Source organism: Mustela nigripes, chromosome 6 (assembly GCF_022355385.1).
Source record: "Mustela nigripes isolate SB6536 chromosome 6, MUSNIG.SB6536, whole genome shotgun sequence".
Classification (NCBI taxonomy): domain Eukaryota; kingdom Metazoa; phylum Chordata; class Mammalia; order Carnivora; family Mustelidae; genus Mustela; species Mustela nigripes.
Window position 1 is genome coordinate 7,636,321 of NC_081562.1, and position 21,947 is coordinate 7,658,267.

The 21,947-nt window shown below is 40.0% G+C and overlaps 3 protein-coding genes across 3 annotated transcripts in view; 2 read left to right on the top strand and 1 right to left on the bottom strand.

Moving 5' to 3' along the window:
- Positions 1-16,115, bottom strand: part of XPNPEP3 (X-prolyl aminopeptidase 3) — a 73,930-nt gene extending 57,815 nt beyond the window's left edge. Inside the window, exon 1 of the mRNA XM_059401935.1 lies at positions 15,956-16,115. Within this exon, the coding sequence (XP_059257918.1) occupies positions 15,956-16,019 (64 nt within the window). The 5' untranslated portion in view covers positions 16,020-16,115. The remainder of the gene's footprint in view (positions 1-15,955) is intronic.
- On the top strand, positions 7,551-10,122 carry DNAJB7 (DnaJ heat shock protein family (Hsp40) member B7). The gene has a single exon (XM_059404582.1). It carries the CDS (start codon positions 8,795-8,797, stop codon positions 9,713-9,715), a length of 921 nt encoding a protein of 306 aa, XP_059260565.1. The 5' UTR covers positions 7,551-8,794; the 3' UTR covers positions 9,716-10,122.
- Positions 16,116-16,443: 328 nt separating the features above from the next.
- ST13 (ST13 Hsp70 interacting protein) overlaps positions 16,444-21,947 on the top strand; it is a 33,049-nt gene continuing 27,545 nt past the window's right edge. The window contains exon 1 of the mRNA XM_059401938.1: positions 16,444-16,761. Coding sequence (XP_059257921.1) covers positions 16,652-16,761 — 110 coding nt within the window. The 5' untranslated portion in view covers positions 16,444-16,651. The remainder of the gene's footprint in view (positions 16,762-21,947) is intronic.

The window sequence follows — 21,947 nt, forward strand, 5'->3', positions numbered from 1 at the left end:
CACACAGTGCTCTGGGGAACACAGAGAAGCACACAAAAGGTGTTGGTGTGGGACGGCAGAAGCAGGGGATGCCTACTCTGAGTAAGAATTAGTCAAGTGAAGGGCACCTGGGTGGCTCCATTGGTAGAGCACGCGACTTGATCTACAGGTTGTAAGAGCCCCATATTGGGTGTAGAGATTACTTAAAGATAAAATCTTCTTGAAAAATAATTTTTTATTTTTTAATTAACATATAATGTATTATTAGTCCCAGGGGTACAGGTCTGTGAATCAGCAGGTTTACACACTTCATTGCACATACCTTTCCCAATGTCCATAAACCCCACCACCCTCTCCCTACCCTCCCTCCCGCTGGCGACCCTCAGTTTGTTTTGTGAGATTAAGAGTCTCTTATGGTTTGTCTAAAGATAAAAGCTTAAAAAAAAATCAGTCAGTTGAAAGAGAAATGGGTCTGGAATGTGTTATAAATGAGATTACAAGAGAGAAGTCCATAAAAGGCCCTTGTGTGTATGTGTGTGTGTATGTGTGTGTGTGTGTGTGTGTGTCCAGGGGGGAAAAGAGCATTTCAGGTCAGTGGGTTGCTGGAGAAAGATGAAAAGATTATAAAGGTAAGGATCAGACCATTAAAGCCTTTGTATGTATACCAAATTACAGAATTAAGATTTTAACTGCCATCATCATTGCTTTTTTACAAACAAGGAATTGGACTCAAAGTAGTTAATCTGTGCCATGTTACACATCACTGGGGAAGCTGAAATTCAAACCTAGGTTTTTTTTGTTTAGGTATTATTTGAGAGAGAAAGAGAGAGCATGTGGGCCAGTGCACCAGCAGGGGGAGCGGCAGAGGGCGAAGCAGACTCCCCACCCAGCAGGGATCCTTATGCGGGGCTTGATGCCAGGACCTGGAGATCATGACCTGGCCCGAAAGCAGACGCTCAACTGACTGAGCCACCCAGGCACCCCCAAACCTAAGTTTATTAAACTCCAAAATCTTTGCTCTTATCCCTCCACCCTGTTGCTTAGTAGGTCTTCTCTGTTGATCTCAACAACACAAACTACTATATAATCTCCTCATGAACATACAATTGCTACAACAGGAGGAGGTGATGTCTCGATCAAGTTAAAGGTTTTTGTAGGGACTATGTGGTATGAATGAGGAACACACATTTAGTGAGTTAGGAGTCTTAAATATTAAATTTACAGAGGATTATTGAAAAAAATTATAGCTTGTTGGATGATTAAAAAGACAAAATAGTAAAGGTTTCTAGGCAGTGTGAAAATACAGTTAAGAATAGTGAAAAATGGGAAAAAGGAAAAACAAGTATTTCCTGGCATCTAGCTTTAGAAAATGTACAGAATACCCACTGGGGAATATGCCCAGTCTATATACATTGAAGGCTTAACAAAGATGAGGCAAGTGATTTACAGAAATACATAGGGCAGAGGAACTTGCTAGAGGACAACATAGGGATGCATCAACCAAGTCCTGATGTGGGAAACACTACAGGACAAACAATTCTGTTTCTTCCACATAAATTTTATGGCAGGTAAGAGATGGAAATAGGAACTTATAGATTAAAAAACCTTAAAAATTATTATCAGTCAATTATAATATGTAAACCTTATATGGATTCTGATTCAAGCAACAAATTGTAAAACAAGTATCCACTCATACTGTTTACTACATCTATGAAAAAATTGGAAATCTGGATAATAATCGCATATTTGATGGTATTATGGAAGTAATGCTTACTTCTTTAAGGTGTGATGATAGTGTTGTGGTTATTTTTTAAAATTATTTATTTATTTATTTGGGGGTGGGGAAGAGGGAGTGCATGCACAAGCACGGGGAACGGCAGAGATGGGGAGAAACAGGCTCCTCGCTGAGCAGAGAGCCCCATGTGGGGCTCAATCCCAGAACCCTGGGATCATGACCTGAGCCAAAGGCAGATGCTTAACTGAATGAGCCACCCAGGAGCCCCTATGGTTATGTTAAATATGGAAATATTTACTGATGAAGTGATACAATCTGGGATTTGTCTCAAAATAACATGGGAGTGGGATGGATTGGGGAGAAGATGAAAGAAGACTGGTCAGGAGTTGGTAACTGCTGAAGCTGGGTGACGGGTACATGGGAGTCCATTATATACTACTCTATCTACTGGCATGTTTGAAATTTTCATAGTAAGAAGTAAAAAAAGAAAAAGATGAGTTAAATATAGAGACAAATGAAGAAAATAAGTATGCACTCCGAAAGGCAATCTAAGACAAAGAGTTAAAGGTAGCATGGTACAGTAAAGTGTTAATTCTATCATTTATGTGATCTTGACGTTACGTAATTCCTCTGCATTATTTCTTTACCTGTGAAATGCGGTTATAGCAGACAGTGGATTTCAACCTTTTAAAACCAAGATTCACAAAAAGAAATATATTTTACATGGAACCTAGTATAGACAGACATATAAATATGATATATGTAAAAATTTCACTAGGGATGCCTGGGTGGCTCAGTTGGCTAAGTGTCTGATTCTTGATTTCAGCTCAGGTCGTGATCTTGGAGTCATGGGGTGGAGCCTGGCGTTGGTCTCCACGCTCAGTGTGGAGTCTGCTTATTCCCCTCTCTCTACTCCTCCCCCCACTCACTCCAATAAGTACATAAAATCTTTAAGAAAAACTTCACTAAATACTATTCCTTCTATATTTGCCTACCCTACTCCATTAAAAAGTTTCTCAGTACACTACAATGATTTTATTACTGCAATTTCTGGGATGGTTTTGCCCCTGAAAGATATGTTCCCATCTTAATCCCCAGAGCCTTTTAATTTACTTGGAAATGGTGTCTTTGCAGATGTAATTAGGATCTTGAAATGAGATCATCCTTTATCACCTGGGTACGTCCTCAATTCAGTGACAAGCGCTCTTGTAAGAGAAATGCAGAGAGAGATCAGACAGATGAGAAAGCAGAAGAGGAGGAAGTAATGGGACCATGGAGGCAGACATGCCCAAGAACACCTACAGTCACCAGGAGCTGAGGAGGTAAAGAACAGATCCTTTCCTAGAGCCTTTGGAAGGCATACAGCCCTGCTGACACTTGATTTCAGACCTCTGGCCTCCAGAGCTGTGAGAGAATTCTGTTATTTTCAGCCACCAAGTTTGTGGTTATTTGTTATGGCGGCCTCAGGAAACTAATACCGTGACCTACTAAGATTACAACTTGCCATTGGAAACCACTGCACTAAAATGCTCTATCTCCACACTGAGGGAAGCTCTAGTTCAGGAGGAGTAGGGATGTGAGGGTGCTCAGTAATTTTTTTTAAAATATTTTATTTATTTATTTAAGAGAAAGAGAATGAGAAAGAGAGAGAGCATGAGAAGGGGAAGGTCAGAAGGAGAAGCAGACCCCCTGCTCACCAGGAAGCCCGAAGCAGGACACCACCCCGAGACTCCAGTATCACAACTGGATCCGAAGGCAGTTGCCCCACCAACTAAGCCACCTGAGCACACCTGCTCAGTAGTTTTTAAGAGCATAAAGGGATCCTGAGCCCTACCCCTGCCTCAACTAAAACATCACATTTCCTACAGCGTTACTTGCAAACACCTATAGAAATGACCTTCCTGGGGTGCCTGGGTGGCTCAGTGGGTTAAAGCCTCTGCCTTAGGCTCAGGTCATGATCTCAGGGTCCTGGGATCAAGCCCCCCATTGGGCTCTCTGCTCAGTGGGGAGCCTGCCTCCCTCTCACTCTCTGCCTGCCTCTGGGCCGACTTGTGATCTCTGCCGGTCAAATAAATAAACTCTTAGAAAAAAAACCCACACCACCTTCCTCAACACATAATAGCTTTTGGCCCATTTTAATTTTTAGTGATTTGCTCCTTGATCTTTGTGTTTCTTGAAAGGAGAGAAGGCAGGAGGAGGAGATGATAATGGGTTGGGTTGTCAATATACAAGACTGTGCTGGTGAATTGACTGTGAAGGAGTATTATGAAGAAAAGGAATACAATGAGGAATTTAGTATAACGACCAAGCTTTCTTCAACTGTAAGCAAACCTTTTTGAAAGATTTATTAGAGAGAGAGCGCACGCATGAGTGCGTACACATGCACACACGCACAAGCACGGGGAGGGGCAAAGGGAGAGGGAGAAACAGACTTCCCTGTTGAGCAGGAAGCCCAACAACGTTGGTCTTGAGCTCAGGACCCTGGGATCAGGACCTGAGCGGAAGGCAGACACTTAACCGACTGAGCCACCCAGGTGCCCCAGCCAACTTTTGTCCTAATCAAAGCTCACAGAATATAGGATGCAGCTCCACTTTTCCTTATTACAAGAGACGGTAGAGGCCCAGTATATTTAATACCTCCAAATCCTAGCATCACTGATAATAATGATCATGATGACAGCCAACATTCACTGTTTATTACATTGCAAAAGGTATTCTAAGGACGCTACATGTAGTAGCTATCCTTTATAGCTGTGTGAAATAAGTACAATTCTAAATTTTTAACTAATTTCTGAACGGGTAACATGTTCATATGGATCAAAGCTCAAAAGATATAGAAATGATTTACAGGGAAAAGCTTTCCTCCCACATTTGTCCCCAAGTTACCCTGCACTCTTTCCTTGAGACAGCAATTATCACTTTTTTGTTGAAATCCCATCTGTGTATTATACTTCTTTATACAAATAGTAGCATGTGTGTCTGACGTAGATGCTATTACAATACTGATCATTTAAAGATAAGGAAAAAAAGACACATGAAGGTTAAGAAACTTGCCCAAGATGAAGAATCACTGAGAAAGAACTAGAATTTGAACAATCTATTTGTAGAGCCCACTGGACTACATAGTCTACAGTACTGTTTTGGCAACAAAACGATTGAATGTAAAAAGTTAACAAATTCTCTTTTTTAACCTTAAGAGGACAAAGCAGAATACCCAATCCGTCTATTTTAGACCACTTCCTAGCACAGTCAGCTTAAGTCTAACGGACGCAAATTAACAATACTTTTACCTACATTTAAGAAAGCAGGGTTTTTTGTTTTTTTTTTTAAAGATTTTATTTATTTGCCAGAGAGAGAAAGAGAGAAAGAGAGAGAGAGTACACACAAGCAGGCAGAGAGGCAGGCAAAGGCAGAGAGAGAAGCAGGCTCCCCGCTGAGCAAGGAGCCCGATGTGGGACTCGACCCCAGGGCTCTGGGATCATGACCTGAGCCAAAGGCAGCGGCTTAACAAACTGAGCCACCCAGGTGTCCCTAAATAGGGTTTTTTGCCCAAACGTTAATTACATAATTAGTTGGTAGCAAAACTGGTATGTTGAGTCTTATTTCTAAAATCCAATTCCTTTCAAAGTAGGGCCATTTTCTTAGTATAGACCCTCTTTGGTTCACCTGGAATATGTCCCCTAATTGATCTGCCTTTCTTGGATCCTGTCTTTCTTTAATTCATCCTCTATAACTATACTACTTCCACAGTGATCCTTATAGTCCTTTGCCTCAGTGTCCTCAAAGGCATCGTCAACTAACTCAGGTTTAAATTCAGGATCTGTCTTTAACTTTCCAGCTTCTCAGACGAGCACTACAAACCTAGAATGTTCTTTCAGAATGCACTTTACACCCTAGCTTAGCACCCTTCATGATCTGGTCCCTGTCCATTCCTCCAGCCAGTAATCCTCAAAAAAACATTACAGCAGCCACACTTGAAGGCCCCAGCTAACTAGTCTGTACTGTAACAGTATTTACCTTTGAAAACACAGTTCTCTTGTCTAAAATGGCTTTTACCTGCTTCCAGGAGCTCAAACATCTCTTCCTCTAGGAAGCCTTCTAATTCCCCAACCTTGGTGATGCTGATGCAACTGCCCCTCCTCAATGCTCCCATACTTAATTCTGTTTTAATACCTATGATGCTGTGCATAATTCCTAATTAGTTTGCCAGTCTATTATAAACTTTTGGAAGGAAGAGATTATTTGTTATTTGACTTTATTTCCCAGTGATTAGCCTGGGATATATTTTGAAGGTCAAAAGTCAACCAGTCTGCCTTTTGATTAGATGCAGAATAAAAAAGAAATTAAGATGTTTCTCAGGTTTTTTGGCTTGAACAATAGGATGGATGATTGCACCATTAAATGAAATGGCAAAGACTGAGACACTTATTGGATATTCCAAAAGAGTACAAATAGGCAATCTGAAGTCCAGGGGGTAAAATAACAGGCTAGATGTATAAATTAAGATTTCATGAGCACATTAAGTAGTATCTAAAGCCTTAGGACTGGATATTACCTACCAAGAGTGTGTAGATCAAATGCAGTGACTATTTTAGTATAAGAAGGGAAAGCACAGGAGAAAGGAGGAAAAACTAGAGGACTGTGGTATTTAGGAAGGGTAGTGTCTTAATAAAGGGAAGGGCTCCTCCAAGTGCTGCAAAATACAAGGAGGCCAAAAGGATGACTACTGGATTTGGCAACACAGAAGTCAATGGAGACCGGGACAAGAAGTTTTAGCAGAATGTAGAAGACAGAAGCCAAAATGGGTAAAGGTGGTCAAAAAGTATAAACTTGTAACAAGTTGTGGGGCTGTCATGTACCACATAGCAACCATAGTTAACGATTCTTCACTGCATATTTGAAAATTGCTAAAAATCTAAAAAGTTCTTATCACAAGAAAAACAGGGTGCTTGGCTGGCTCAATCAGTAGAGCATGAGACTCTTGATCTTGGCACTGTGAGTTTAAGCCCCACACTGGGCACCGAGTTTACTTGGGGAAAAAAAAAAAGGTTCTTATCACAAGAATAAAATTGTAACTATGTTGGGACGCCTGGGTGGCTCAGTTGGTTGGACGACTGCCTTTGGCTCAGGTCATGATCCCGGAATCTCGGGATCGAGTCCCGCATCAGGCGCCCAGCTCCATGGGGAGTCTGCTTCTCCCTCTGACTTTCTCCTCACTCATGCTCTTTCTCACTGTCTCTCTCTCAAATAAATAAATTAAAAAAAAAAATTGTAACTATGTGAACTAATGGATGATAACGAAACGTCTTTTGGTAATCATTTCACAATGTATACATTTATCAAATCAGTATACTGTACTCCTTAAACATATATGTCAATTATAACTCAGTTAAGACTGGGAGGAAAAAAGTAGAAGCCAGCCTGGAATGTGCCAAGAAAATAGGATAGACGAAAGCAGAATCATCAACCAGAGACAATAGTTTTGAGTTTTATTGTAGAGCGATTAGAGAAAATGGCACAGCAGCTAGAAAGGATGAGACATCAAGGGAGGAGGAATAATGAGAGAAGTAAATCCTTGTGTAATAGCCTCACACTCTATTGAAATTAGAGTTTCAGTGTTTCTTCCAATTACATAAATTCCTTGAGAGCAGAATGTTCTATTTTCTAACTCCTATCTGTATCACAGGTTCTTAACACATATTTGTAGAATGTCTAGAACCTGAACTCTTAAATCCTGGTCCAAGAAATGCAACAGAGTACAAAGAGTAGAATTTAGAATCAGATAGATTCAAATTCAAATATCAGATTCTTCACTAATAAGCTAGGTAGCCTTAGACAAATTTATCTTTAAGAGCCTCAGGTTTCTTATGGGCACAAAGTATTTATTTTGCTGGAATGCTATTAACAATAACATGAGAAACTGTGTGTAAGACACTTGGTATAGTATTTGACCTAAAGATGGTGCTCAAATAATGTTCAGTATTACCATTATTGTTGTTATTTTCAAAAGCAGGCAAATATAATCACATGTATGCCATTCACACATACATACATGTAGACTGGTATACTGTAGAAAGTTGAAAACCAGTCTGATGTAACTCTTTTCCCCACTCACGCTACCATTTTTTCTTTTTGAGGGGGAGCACATATCACATTATCTCCCATTATTTTATTTTTCTTTTTTATTATTTATATTACATTATAACATAAACCGTAAATATCAGAATTTCTTACTTCTATTAACATCAGTGGTTAAAATCGTGTCTCAAAGTAGGCATTCAATAATTATATACTGAATATATAAGTGTACACTTTTCAAAATCTGTAATTTCATGTTTTTAAGTAGTAAACTTGGAGGTGGATGGACACCATCATCTCAAGTCATTCAATACTGGCATGCAGAAAGCTTGTCTATGCTACTTCAGGAAGCCTTCCCTGAAACAGCCCAAGTCTGGGCTAGGTTTCTCTCAGGACTGCTTAGCATCCATCCAGTGCTTCTCCCTACAGTCCTTATTATACTGTAATCAAGTTTATTTCCTATTGAACTGCCTCTTGTTTGAAATAAACAAAAATGTCATCTATTTGAATACTTTTCTACCTAGTTCAATTTCATTTTTCAAAACCAAAACAAAAAACTGGGAAATTAGTTATTAAGGCTCAGTAGCCTAAAGGTCATATTATGTAAGGGGCATGCTGTGATCATCAACAACAGGTCCCTCTAATTTATGAGGCATTGTCTGAGGCTTCCAGGAGACTATAGGAGAAATAGTCTATAGGGTCAGGATGGTCTGGTATGACTATGGACAAGCTCTACTTGGAAGATCTCATCCCACCCCCAACCCCAGAATGACACCATAATGCAAACCTCTCTGACATAAGCTTGTAACTCCACTTGCCACATAATCAGTATCCTAATGTCTCCTAGCAGTGTCCATGGTAGTAACATTGTCTTCAATGTAAAAATGTACCTATTTGAAGTCACTACTTCTAACACTACCACCAGGACAGCTTGAGCTGAGAAGAAACTACGGTTCTCCTTACTCAGACCCAGAACACCCCTTCCCTACAATCTGCTAAAACATGGTGGATTACTATGAAGTTCTAGGAGTGCAGCGATATGCTTCACCTGAGGACATTAAAAAGGCTTATCGTAAAGTGGCACTCAAATGGCACCCTGATAAAAATCCAGAAAATAAAGAAGAAGCTGAGAGAAAATTCAAAGAAGTAGCTGAGGCATATGCGGTATTATCAAATAATGAAAAAAGGGACATTTATGATAAATATGGCCAAGAAGGATTAAATGGCAGAGGCAGAAGTCACTTCGATGATTCTTTTGACTATGGCTTCACATTCTGTAAGGCAGATGATGTCTTTACAGAAATTTTTGATGAAAGGGAAACATTTTCATTTCATTTCTTTGAAGACTCACTTGAGGAACTTTTAAATAGTCCAAGAAGCTCCTGTGGAAGCAAAGATACAAGATCCTTTTTTGCTACCTCAAGTCAATATCCAGTTTTTGAGAGATTTTCTTCATATGATACAGGATATACATCCTATGGTTCACTGGGCCACAAGGGCCTTAATTCATTCTCCTCCCTGGCATTCGATGAAAGTGGGATAAGCAACTACGTATCTGTTACAGCTTCAGATAAGACTGGTAATAGAAATACAAACACACAGAGAATTACTGAGAACAATCAAGAAATAGAAGTTGATGATGTTGAGTTGAACTCCTTCCTTATAAATGGTGTGGAAGATGAAGAAGGCTTTGCAGAAGAATGCAGCTGGAGAAGAGAGTCATTTAACAATTACTCACCAAAGTCCCATAGCCTCAAACAAGTAACTCAATATACTTTTGTGGATAATGATGAACAAGATGTATATTGGGTCACCAGCAGCTGGAATCCCTCTATGCTCTCAGCAGGATTCAAAGAAGATGGTAAGAGGAAAAAAAAAAAGCATAAAGCCGTGCAGAAGAAGTCAACTAAAAACAATCGTTAAGTTGATTCTACAGACACATTATGTTCATACAACAATTGAACACGACTGTGTGTGTTTTGGTTAATCATTTTGTATGTAACATTTAATACTATATTAAGATTATGCTTTTAACATGTTTAGCAGCATTGTGGACATTTGATCAAAGGCTGTTTGGATTAGGTATGTTAGAAAAAGATGAGTTTGTGGTGACAGTGATTAAAAGAATTCGGAAAATGGGCAAATACCATTTTACTTTTCTTTGAGCTAAACATTTACAAATCACAGAGTCTTTTTCAGCAGAGTTTACAGGCCCATTCTTTTCATCTATTTGAAACTACTATGCAAACTTCTGAAATATGTATAGCACTTGGAACTAAAAATTTATTAAGATACACAGATTCAGACCATAAAGTTATTCATGAAATGAATTTTCCCCAATAGAGAGATACAGCATTTGACACATAACTTAAATATATTATAAATAAAAATTAAAGTATAAAATATTTTAAGTTAAAAATAGCCAGAATTATATTTGCACCCCCATGTTTACAGAACTTATTCACAATAGCCAAGAGGTGGAAGCAACCCAAATACCAATTAATGGATGAATAAACATACAGATGGTGAAATACTATTCAACCTTATAAAGGAAATCCTGTTACATGCTACATGGGTTACATGTTACATGGATAAAATATGAAATATTATGGTAAGTGAAATAAGCTAGTCATAAAGACAAATCCTTATGATTCTACTTACATGAGGTAAGAAATTCATAAAAACAAAGTAGAATCGTGGTTATCAGAACAAGGGAGGGAGAAGTGTGTTAATGGGTCTAGTTTGAGATTTCAAGATGATAAAGTTCTAGAAATCAGTTTCACAATGTATATTTAAAAATGATTAACATGGTAAATTTTATGTTATGTGTATTTTTCCACAAATTAAAAAAATACTACACTTATCCTGGATTTCTCAAAGCAATGAGGCTATTTCATGTATGCTGGGCCTACAGTGAATTGCTCCAGATAGGAAGCTTTCTGTTTTCTTTTTTGCTGTATACTATGTACACATGCTCTACAGAGACATTACTCTAAAACACCAACTTTAGCCACTATAATTTCAGGTTATGATGGGAGAAAAATTAGTTACTGATGTATCAGACTTTGAGCAAGTGGTCTTAGCTAAATGTTTACAGACATTTGCTTATTTTAAATGAACTTAGTTTAATTTCAATACAATTACTTCTTAGCTTCCCCTAATTTTCAAAATATATTGCTATTATTTTCAAAATATATGATTTTTATTCATTCTTTCATTCATTCAATGGTGTTTTTTGAGTACCTACTATTTGTCAGTACTTGGGACACAGTAATGAACAAAACACCCAAAATATTAGCTGTCACAGAGCTTACAAACTGGGCAAAGACAATAAGCAAATATTAAGTAAAATATGATGTTAGTCATAGGTGCTAAAGAAAACAAAATAAAAGGTTACAGAAGTTCTGGAATACAAGGGTTGAAACTGTAGTTAAGATAGGCACAGAAAAATGATGGTTAACATCTGAGTAAAGGTGTAAAGAAAGTAAAGGAGTTAACCATGGGCATATGAGGTCAAAGAAAATTTCAAAAGGAAAAGCAAGTGAAATGTCTCTAAGGTTAGATGTGTAAGGTGTGTTTGACCCTCCTTACTGTGATCACTGTGAACAATTAAAGAGAACAAGAAGATGAAGTTAGAAAGGTAACAGGAGGTCAGATTATGCAGGGACTGCTAGATCACAGTTTGGACTCTGTTATGGTTTTGACAGGAAGCCACTGGAGGCTCTACACAGAAGAGTGACTGATATCTGATACATTTAAACAGGCCCACTCTAGCTGTTGTGGTTTTGTTGTTGTTTTTTAATGATTCATTTATTTTAGCAGGGGGAGGGGCAGAGGGGGTTGGAGACTCTCAAGCTGACTCCCCACTGAGTGTGGAGTCAGACACAGGGCTCATGAGCTGAGCCAAGATCAAGAATTGGACACTCAACCCACTGAGCCACCCAGGCATCCCTGGCTGTTGTCATTAAGAAAAGACTCAAAGTAAGCAGATGTAGAAGCAGGGAAATCAGGCTACTGCTAGAATCCAGTACTAGTCCAGTAGAATATTGTAATAGCTTGGTCCAGGATGGTGGAGGCAAGAGTGGTAGTGATCAAATTCTGGATAGTCTAAAGGGCCAAGCAGAATTTACTGATAGGCTGAATACTGGGCATGACAGGAGTCCAAGTTTTTGGCTTTAGTAACTAAGAGAAGAGCTCTGCCATTACCTGAGATAGGACTGCAGGTGTTAAGTTTTGGGTGTGCTATGTTTGAGATTCCTGAATTTATTAACTGAAAATAATTTCTTGGATGGACTTGCATCCAGTATATTCCTTTTTTATTAACCAAAAACAATTTCTTGGATTGACTTGCATCCTGCATATTCCTTTTTTTTAGCAATCTACTGATCATATTTTATTAAACTTTCATCTCTTAGAAATGTAATGACTGCAAATTTTAATGTGACTGAAAGATGTAAACAAATATAGCAAAATTAATACCCAATCACCTTTGGCAAAATACAGTTCAGTGGCATATAGCAATATAACAAATCTAGAAACCACAAAAGATTATAACATCTACTCTTTAAAGACTGCTATAGTAAAATGTGAGCTATCACTTAATTTTGTTTGATTTCTAGTTGGTAGGTGGAGAGGAAATTCTATAGGAGGGACTGGGAACGATTTGCATTAACTTCTTTTGAGGGGGCACCTAGGTGGCTCAGTTGGTTAAGCATCTGCCTTGACTCAGGTCATAATCTCAGAGCCCTGGAACCAAGCCCCATGTAGGGCTCCCTGCTCAGTGGGGAGTCTCCTCCTCCCCCGCCCCCGCTCACATAAATGAAAATCTTACAAAGTAAAAAGTGAACAAAACTTATTTTTAGAAAATAAAGTCATAAAAGCTTGAAGTATAATAAATGTTACTTTTATAAAATGTGTTACGTAGTAAAGTTTATCAGACATGTATCTGGGACTATTGCGAGCTGCAAAAAAAAAAAAAAAAAATTCCAACAACAAAACCAAAAACCAGTGTCTGAAAATTTAAAAATGCAAGTAACAACATGCCCTCTAGTCCATTTTCCACTCTTTTAACAGATAACTAAAAATTCAAATTTAATCTTACTCAATAGATTACAATCATCCCATGGTTTCCCACTACCTAGAGGAATGGGAATATACAAGACCTTTCATGAGCCAGCCACCAGCTTTTCTTCCTAGCTTGGTTTTTTTTTTTATTTTTATTTTTTTATTTATTTGACAGAGAGAAATCACAAGTAGATGGAGAGGCAGGCAGAGAGAGAGAAAGAGGGAAGCAGGCTCCCCGCCGAGCAGAGAGCCCGATGCGGGACTCGATCCCAGGACCCTGAGACCATGACCTGAGCCGAAAGGCAGCGGCCCAACCCACTGAGCCACCCAGGCGCCCCCCTAGCTTGGTTTTTTAATCACTTCTTCCTACACCTTATGTTGAGCCCAAAATTTTCCAAAGGGTGTTCCAAGGGTTACCAGTTCAAGACTCACTACAGAAAAAGGGCCCCGTGGTCAAATACTGTTTGCAAATTACTGCCAAATACCTTTCTTTCTTGGGAGACATAGAATTAGCCTAGTATGGGCATGACGAAATGCAACACTCCCCAAACTTATCTGACCACAGAACCATTTTGGTGTAATACCTACTACCTACCTAAGAACATATTTCAAAAAGGCTCTTCCAGGCTTACTGATGATTGAGAAGCTTCATTCCGTGCCTTTCCATATGCTCCCTCTGGCAGGATGGCTCAATTACTCCATAGTCTGCTTGATAAAAGCCTTTTTCAAGTCTCAAGGTCTCCAAATGTTTAAGGGCACATGCACATTTCCTCTTGGCCCCCTCCCTGCTGCCAGGAAACATCTATCACTTTTTCTTTCTCCCTACCACTGCCACTAAATTTAGTATGTTATATTACAATTATTTGCTTTTTGCCTCCCATGATGGTAGAAACTATGCTCCATCCTCACATGTGGTGTTTAATGTTTACTGAATGAATTAACTGCAAACAGGCTTTTAAAAAACTTATTCTTTAGTCAATGTTTTCACTTTAGGATTGCATGCCTTTCACAGATGACAAAGCTTCCTATTGTACTCAATACTCTGCACTGAAGAGTTTTTCTAAAGAACAGCAACCAAGAGCACATATAGGCATGCAAAGCTCTATTTATGGGCATCTCAAGACAGTAGAATTTTCAAATTCTGAAACTTAGTAAAGTCCCTAAATGACATTTTTAAAGACCCATCACTGCCTTTCTTGAGCCCCCTTGCCACTTGAGTCAAGACTCTGTTAGACTCTATTGCTATACTGTCATTTATCTATTGCTTGTCTATCATCCTGATAAGACAGCAACTCCAGGGAAGTGGAGATTCATCCAAAATGTCTATTAAAAAGTTATTTAGGGCGCCTGGGTGGCTCAGTGGGTTAGGCCGCTGCCTTCGGCTCAGGTCATGATCTCAGGGTCCTGGGATCGAGTCCTGCGTCGGGCTCTCTGCTCAGCAGGGAGCCTGCTTCCTCCTCTCTCTCTCTGCCTGCCTCTCCCATCTACTTGTGATCTCTCTCTGTCAAATAAATAAATAAATCTTAAAAAAAAAAAAAGTTATTTAATGAAGAGAACATTCTTTTTGGCTCAATAAAAGGTTCCAAAAGGACTCTACTAAGCCAAAGTTAAGACCTAATGGTGGTATTACAGAAAAAGAACAAGATAGCAATTATACAACTAAAACTGATGACTTGCAACTTGTGATCCTATGTTGGTTTCAGTTCAGTAAAATGAGGATAACTGCCCGAACTTAATCCACTTGTGAAGATCCAAGCAGATCACCTATTCAACACTCCTATATATATATACTGTAGTGTTAATGTTAGGAAGTAGTTTAATTTACTTATTGCTTTAAGACAAAATGAACCATAATGAATATATTTTTGAAAGATCTTAGCATGTATAATCCAGTATCTAGTGCTAAATTTTCATGGGCACCTGGGTGGCTCATTATGATCCCAGGGTCCTGGGATTGAGCCCCACATCTGGCTCCCTGCTCAGCGGGGAGCCTGCTTCTCCCTCTCCCACTGCTGCTCCCCCTGCTTGTGCGCGCTTTCTTAAATAAATAAAATCCTAAAACAAAAACAAAAACAAAAACCCAAACCTCCCATTAATAAAGTTTTCCACAAAATCTCAATTAAAAAAAAAAAAGTCACAAGCAAAAGATGGTACCAGCTCTAAATCATAGGTTATGGCTTATATGATTAACACAAGCTACGTATCTATTTACCTAATCCTATGGAGGACAGCTTTCTGCCACTTACTTATTAGAACCAAAAAGCAAATTCTGTGCACTAGACAGTGATTATTTTTTACAGGAAAAACAAATCTTGTAATTACCATCCCACTTTCATTAAAGCAGATCACTGTAAGAAATACACGCCAAGACATAGATTTAATGTCAAATACCGTATGCTCTGGTTTACACATTGGTCACCTATTAGCCAAAACCCTGAAATACGATCCAATGGCCGGTCCGCCCGCAAAGTTGACTCAGCTTTCACTGATCGAGGTTTATGTTCACCAGATTAATTGTTCGCGAAAGTACACCCTAAAAGAATGGCCCCCATTATTCCTGGACTCCTTCATCTTGCCTTTAAGAACGGGGCTTCAGACATTAAAAAGCCCCGGGAGTATTTCCAAGCACTATCTCTTCCGAGAGGAAATGCTCAAGGGATTTGTGTTACTAAACATGTTTCTTGTACATGCTGGAGCCATGAAAACACGAAAAAAGCATTTCAAGGTAACCGAACAAAAACATAAGCTACTTGACGTGAGACACTTTGTTATCTACGCAAGTGAAAACTGACACAACTTCTAGGAGTCCAAGTAACTTTGAAGACAGCCCCTCTGGGGGATGGCACACACTTTTCTCTCCGCAGTCATTCCGGCTTCCCAGAATACCTCACGGAAGGGAGAACACAGGGCCCACCCTTTTCCAGAAGCAGCAGGTAAAGAAGAAATCCAAGGAGCGTACAAAGGGTTTGGGAGTGGAGGCCCCAGCCGGGGGAGGGTCCGCCGAAACAGGGATCGCCTGAGACCAACTTGAATCCCTTTGGGGCGCCTCAAGTTTCTCAGACAGCAAGCCCCGGAGGGGACACCGTAGATGAGTCTAACCTGAGAGACAGCGGGCGCTTGCTACGGCGGGAACCACCTTAGTTGCTGAGAGTAACCAAAGCATGACGTCCTCGCTCACGCGGCAGGAAGCAAAAGAGGAAAACAGCCGGAGAAGCGGCCGTCCACAGAATTGCGTCGCCGGGAAACCAAGCCAAGCGCCCCTCCCCTTCCGGCCAGTAGCGCTCGCCGGGCTTTCCTTCCACGCGGCGCTGAATGATGACGTCACGCCCAGGCCTGTGGCGGACGCTCCTGGCGGAGGGCCTGTTTGCTGTCCTGTCGTCGCGCTCCACTTAATTCCCACACGCACAGAACGTCTGATTCTAAAATGATTCCCTGCAGGGGCTGATATTTCCCGTGTCCTTGAAAGCACCAAGTGGGGGGATTGATTCAGAGAAGTCGCTCAGATTTAGAATATAAGAAAGCATGTGTAAGGAGGCAGGCAGCAGCGTGAACAGCCACACTTCTAGAAGGTTCTAGGAAGTGCGCAGGGGCAGAGGCGGAGGGATTAGGAATGGACGGGCGAAGGACCCGGGGTCACGAGACCGTTGGGTAGGCGGAGCCAGCGCCGGGGAGGTTCTAGTCTGTTCTGCCTCGCGGCAGCCGCCCCCTTCTACACGATCACGCTGAGCTAGTACCCGCGCCTGGAATCGGGTCGCAACCCCAGCCGCGCCTGCCGCCTGCCACTGCCTCTGGACCATGGACCCCCGCAAAGTGAGCGAGCTTCGGGCTTTCGTGAAAATGTGTAAGCAGGATCCGAGCGTTCTGCACACCGAGGAAATGCGTTTCCTGCGGGAGTGGGTGGAGAGGTGAGACCTGGGCCGAGGACCGTTGCGGGTGGGAAGAGGGACGGCTGGAGGGGGGAGCTGGGCCGGAGCCTGCGTGGGGTGGACGGGCGGGGAGCTCCGCCGGGAGGGCCTGCGGAGTCGCCGCCTGTTTGTGGTTCTCTCTGGCCAGGAACTGGCGGCGACTTCGGGGGCTAATGGAGGATTGAAAAGCTTAGATAGTACAGAGGTGGGGAAGGTGGAGGCACAGCTGGGTTCCCTCACCCTGAGGTCGTCAGGGGTGTGTCTTGGGCAAAATAGAAATGCAGGGGATTGCATGGGCTTGAGTCCTGTAGACGTGGTGCGGGTGGGCAGCTGCAAGATTTCGTTTTCGCGTGGAGTTGTTTTTCTTGAAATACCGTGTCCTGCTTAGGTCGCAATGACACAACAGCGCTTTTACGCATTACGTCTTTAAATAGTGTTTTAATAATAATTTGCTATACGAGTTCTAATAAAATGGCAATTATTAGATTAACTTTGAATTTACAGCGGTCCTTACTGCGTAGAATTATTTTGGGAATCATTTATTGGTACCTCGGTAGTAGCGGTGCCATTACACTGAACACTTGAAGAAAAATGATTTTTCAAGGACCAGCATATTACCATGATCTGTTCTTCTTGTCCTTAAATCTAGAGTACCTGGCTACGTGCACGGAATTAATTGCATAGGCATTGTGCCAGGTGCTAGGAAACCGTATAAGTGCAGTTTATTTAGTGAGGTGAATAAATACAGAAATTTGTTTTGATATTTACTGTATGATAGAAACTAATATTTTTCATATTTGGAGAGAATTTAAGAGAGAAAGGGAAATCTTCCCCGAGACGGTTTTTTTTTTTTTTAAACATCACTACTAGTAAGGAATTTAAATGATACACAAATCGCACCTCGTGGTGATGATAACGACAATGCAAAGCAATGTGACTCTTTAGAGGTACTACTGGAAACAGCGATCTTTTTATTTTAGTGATATTTTTATAGGGGAAAGTGAACCCCTGATGACCAGATAATTTCAAGAATATTTTTTTCAACAAACTCTTCTAAGGAAGAAACTTAAGTTACAATCTGACAACGTTGTATGTCGTGGTGTTTTTTTCCTCTAAGAAGTTTCTCAGTTTTTTTCCTCCACTAGTTTTCTAACTATGGTAAGATTTTGCATATGTTATAAATGTTAAATTCTGATATCACTTATAATTACTGCAGTACCTTAAAAACTGTTTTTGGTAGTTAACAAGAATACTGTGTTTGTAATCTACAAAGATGGAAAACCTACAAGATGCTAATTTCAGGACTAGGAGGTTAGGCCTGGATTTCAGTCGGTTTTTTCCTCTTGAATAACTTGATAATACAAATGCATCACTTTAGATATTTGTATGTTTTTAATCTTTTTTATCCATCATAGGAAAGAGCCGTTGTTTATAATATTCCAGGTAAAGCTGGGTGTGTATACCACTGGAAGAAATGGTTGATGCCAAGACTCAACATTATACTGAGTATATACAATGTTTTGTTCCACTGCTGGGGAGGAAAAAGGGAGCTATGAAGAAAAAGCTGAAACAAATCAAAGAACAGTATAGCTTGGGCTGGAGTGATTATGGCTATCTAGAGAATTCCAGTTTAAGGCTTGGAAAATATTATCAATGTTATTTCTGGAAAGTACTTATGTTTTGGGGGTTTTTTTGTTTTTTATTTTTGGGGTTTTTTTTTGGACATTTCACATATGTGGGGCACCAGGGTGGTCAGCCGCCTTCTGCTCAGGTCATGATCCCAGGGTACTGGGATCAAGCCCAGCGTCCAGCTCCCTGCTCAGTGGGAAGCCTGCTTTTCCCACTGCCCCTGCCTGTGTTCCCTCTCTCGCTGTGTCTCTGTCAAATAAATAATAAAATCTTTAAAAATTTTCACATAGGTAATCCTTTTATTTTTCTTTTTTAGTCATCCACGTATGTTTCCCTTGTGGCGTCCTAAATTTTTAGTTTAAGTATGGGATGAAGCATGTTGGCATGCGTAGGGGCCCTATTCTGAAGCTTTCGTTGTCTCTTTAAAATTTTTGTGTCTTTGAGGCTTTTGCTTGAAGTGCATCAATTTCTCTCTGCCTTCATGTCAGCCTTCTTAAATGCAGGATTATAGGAGGGTGGACTGAACCTGGAGACTTCTGGGTCCAGGAACGTTCCAAGGCCTAATCTTACTATAAAAGCTCCTAAAGTTGAAACCGTATCAGAGTTCTTTGTTCATTCTAGATTAGTTGTACGTACCCAGGTTCAAACATTAAAGAACAGTTCGTTTAGTTTGTGTATTTACCAGAATTTTTACCACTGTTTCTAGTTTAAAATTTTATTTGATGTTAAGAATTTGACAAATGAAAAGAGAAAAAAATAAAAAATAGGAAAAAAAAAGAATTTATTTAACGACATTGTTAATTGGACAAAGAGAAATAAAGAATTTTTTTTGGCTCAGTCTGTGAGGATCCAGGGAGATAAGGATGTTTTCAGTGAGTATGTTTGGGGTATTTTTGGTTTTCTTTATAGGAAGAAGCATTTTTTGAGACTAGTATTTCATTTTATGGTGATTTAAGATCAGAGGGATTATCTTTGTGTTGTAATCTCCAGCACAGTGCATGGCGAATGGCTTTGCAGTAAATACTTTAAATGAAAGGAACAGGATGCACTTCTGTTTGCAATGAGTTGAGAACACAGCATCCAATTTTTTGTACAGGTGAATAATAACTATGACTCAAAGCATTTCGAATGTATCAAATTAAGAGAATTATGAATGAGGTCTTGTGTGAGTCCATATGAGAAAGGTCTCTGTACTAGCCCTACTTGGTGGCATAAAAGCCTATACTGGTAGAGTCCAGTTTGCAGTAATGGGGAGGGAATTAGTGTGTTTTAAATCTTGAAAGCATTAAGTGAAATTTTTGTACTTATAAGTTGGTTTTAACCTTCCAGTAGTTAGATTTTGTAAGGTGAGAAACTCTAAATGTAGCTAATGAATAACCTTCCTGTGTTCTTTTTCCTCCCTATTTTAAATTTTTTTTAGAAAGTTGAAATTTGCAGGAAAATTGAAATACAGTGCAAACATTTTTCCTGCAACGGTTTCTAGTGTTGTGCCCTCAGCACCATTGTGTATTTCCTACAGTTCAAGGATAGTCTCTCTAGTACAGCCACCAAACTCGGGAAACTAAGAATGATGCATTAATACTATCTAATTCTCAGAATTCCATGTTGCACTTTATTGTTGTGACTTCTAATCTCTATTCTGAAAGAATTCTTCGATCATTCATTGGCTTTCATGACCTTGGCAGTTTTGCATATTACAGGCCAACTATTTTGGATAATTTCCCTCAGTTTGGGTTTGTCTTGGTTTCCTAAGGATTAGATTTAGCTTAATGCATTTTCTTAAAAAGGTTTGTTGTTGTTGTTTTTTAATTTATTTTTTAAGATTTTATTTATTTATTTGACAGAGATCACAAGTATGCAGAAAGACAGGCAGAGAGGGGGAAGCAGGCTCCCTGCCAAGCAGAGAGCCCGATGCGGGGCTCAATCCCAGAACCCTGAGATCATGACCTGAGTGGAAGGTAGAGGCTTAACCCACGGAGCCACCCAGGCGCCCCAAAGGTTTACTTATTTTAGTGGGAGAGAGTGAGAGCGTGAACCTGTTTGAGCAAATGGGGAGAGGGGCCGAGGGAGAGGAAAGAGAGAATCTCAAGCAGGCCCCAAGCTCAGCCCCAGAGTTTCATCCCACAACCCTAAGGTCACAACCGAAGCGGAAACACTGGAAGCATAAGGGACTAAGCCACCCAGGCACCAACATGATATATTTCTTGGTAAGACTGTCATTTCCCAAAGTTTTAACATAAGTTAGATTGCTGTGGCTATGTTTGAAAGTCTTCCTAAATACTTTCTTGAATGTTGCATTTTGAAACTTGGGGAAAACAGCTTAAGGAGCCCTGTGTCTTCATTAAAAGTTCACTGCAAAAGGGGTGCCTGGGTGGCTCTGTCAGTTAAGCATCTGCCTTCACCTCAGGTCCCTGGGATCAAGATTCTCCACAGCAGGCTCTGCGCTCACCAGGGAGTCTGCTTGTCGCTCTCCCTTGCACTCTGCCCCTCCTTTGTGATTTCTCAAGAGCTCTCAAATAAAATTTTTTTTGAAAAAAAAAATTAACTGCAAGGAACTATTGTTTGAATACTGTGCTCTTTTGAAAAGTAGTTTTTGTGTAGATCAGAATTTTAAAGAATTTTGTTTATATGGCTGTTTTCTTATTCATTTTATTTTGCTGAATTGCAAACTAAGAAATAAGATTTTTTTTTGGTAATTGTCACATTAAACTGAATGGGGGGAATGTACACATTTTTCGTGATCGGTGCTTAACAGTAAATTCCAAACTTTGTCTATTAGTGTGTTTGCTGTTTTATATTAATACTTTCACTTCACATTGGCTTTGTTTTGTATGTGAAAGACAAGCCATGGGTTGGGAGAAGTTACTTGCAGCATATAAAACTGACAGAGGGCTTGTATGCAGAGTTTACAAAGAATACCTGCAGATAAATATGACAAAATCTAAAAGCAATAGGCTACTCAGATGGCCGATAGATAAATGGAAAGGGACCCAACTACAATGAGATACCCCGATACACCTGTCGAAATGGCTAAAAATATAAAAGATGGTTAGTAGCTAAATGTTGGCTGAGGTGTGGAACAACTGGATTTTTAAAGAATAATTAGCAGAATTCTTATGCACCGCTGATACAAGCGTAAATTGGTAAAGGAATTTGGAAGAATCAAATCCATTTCCCGTTTGGAAAACAATATCCATTTAAATCCAACGTACACATCTCTTGTGTCCGGAAATTCCACCCACCTAAGATGAAAGTAAACGTGGATTTAATTTTAGTTGTAAAGAATTAATACCTGAGGGTATTTTGAAGTAGATTTTTTTCGGTTTTCTGGGTGAATATTTCTCTCTCTTTTCCATAAAAGTTGATGGCTTTTTTTTTTTTAAGGCAAATTTAGTTAAGTTCTTGTGACCTCCAGATAATGTCATGGAGGAGTGCCCTTAATTTGTTGAACATTTTAGTCCCAGGACTGCTGCATGGGGCCCATTTACTTCAGAGTCTGACCCAAATGGAGCATACGGCACTAATTCTTCATAATCTGTTTTCCTCCTTGTTTTTAA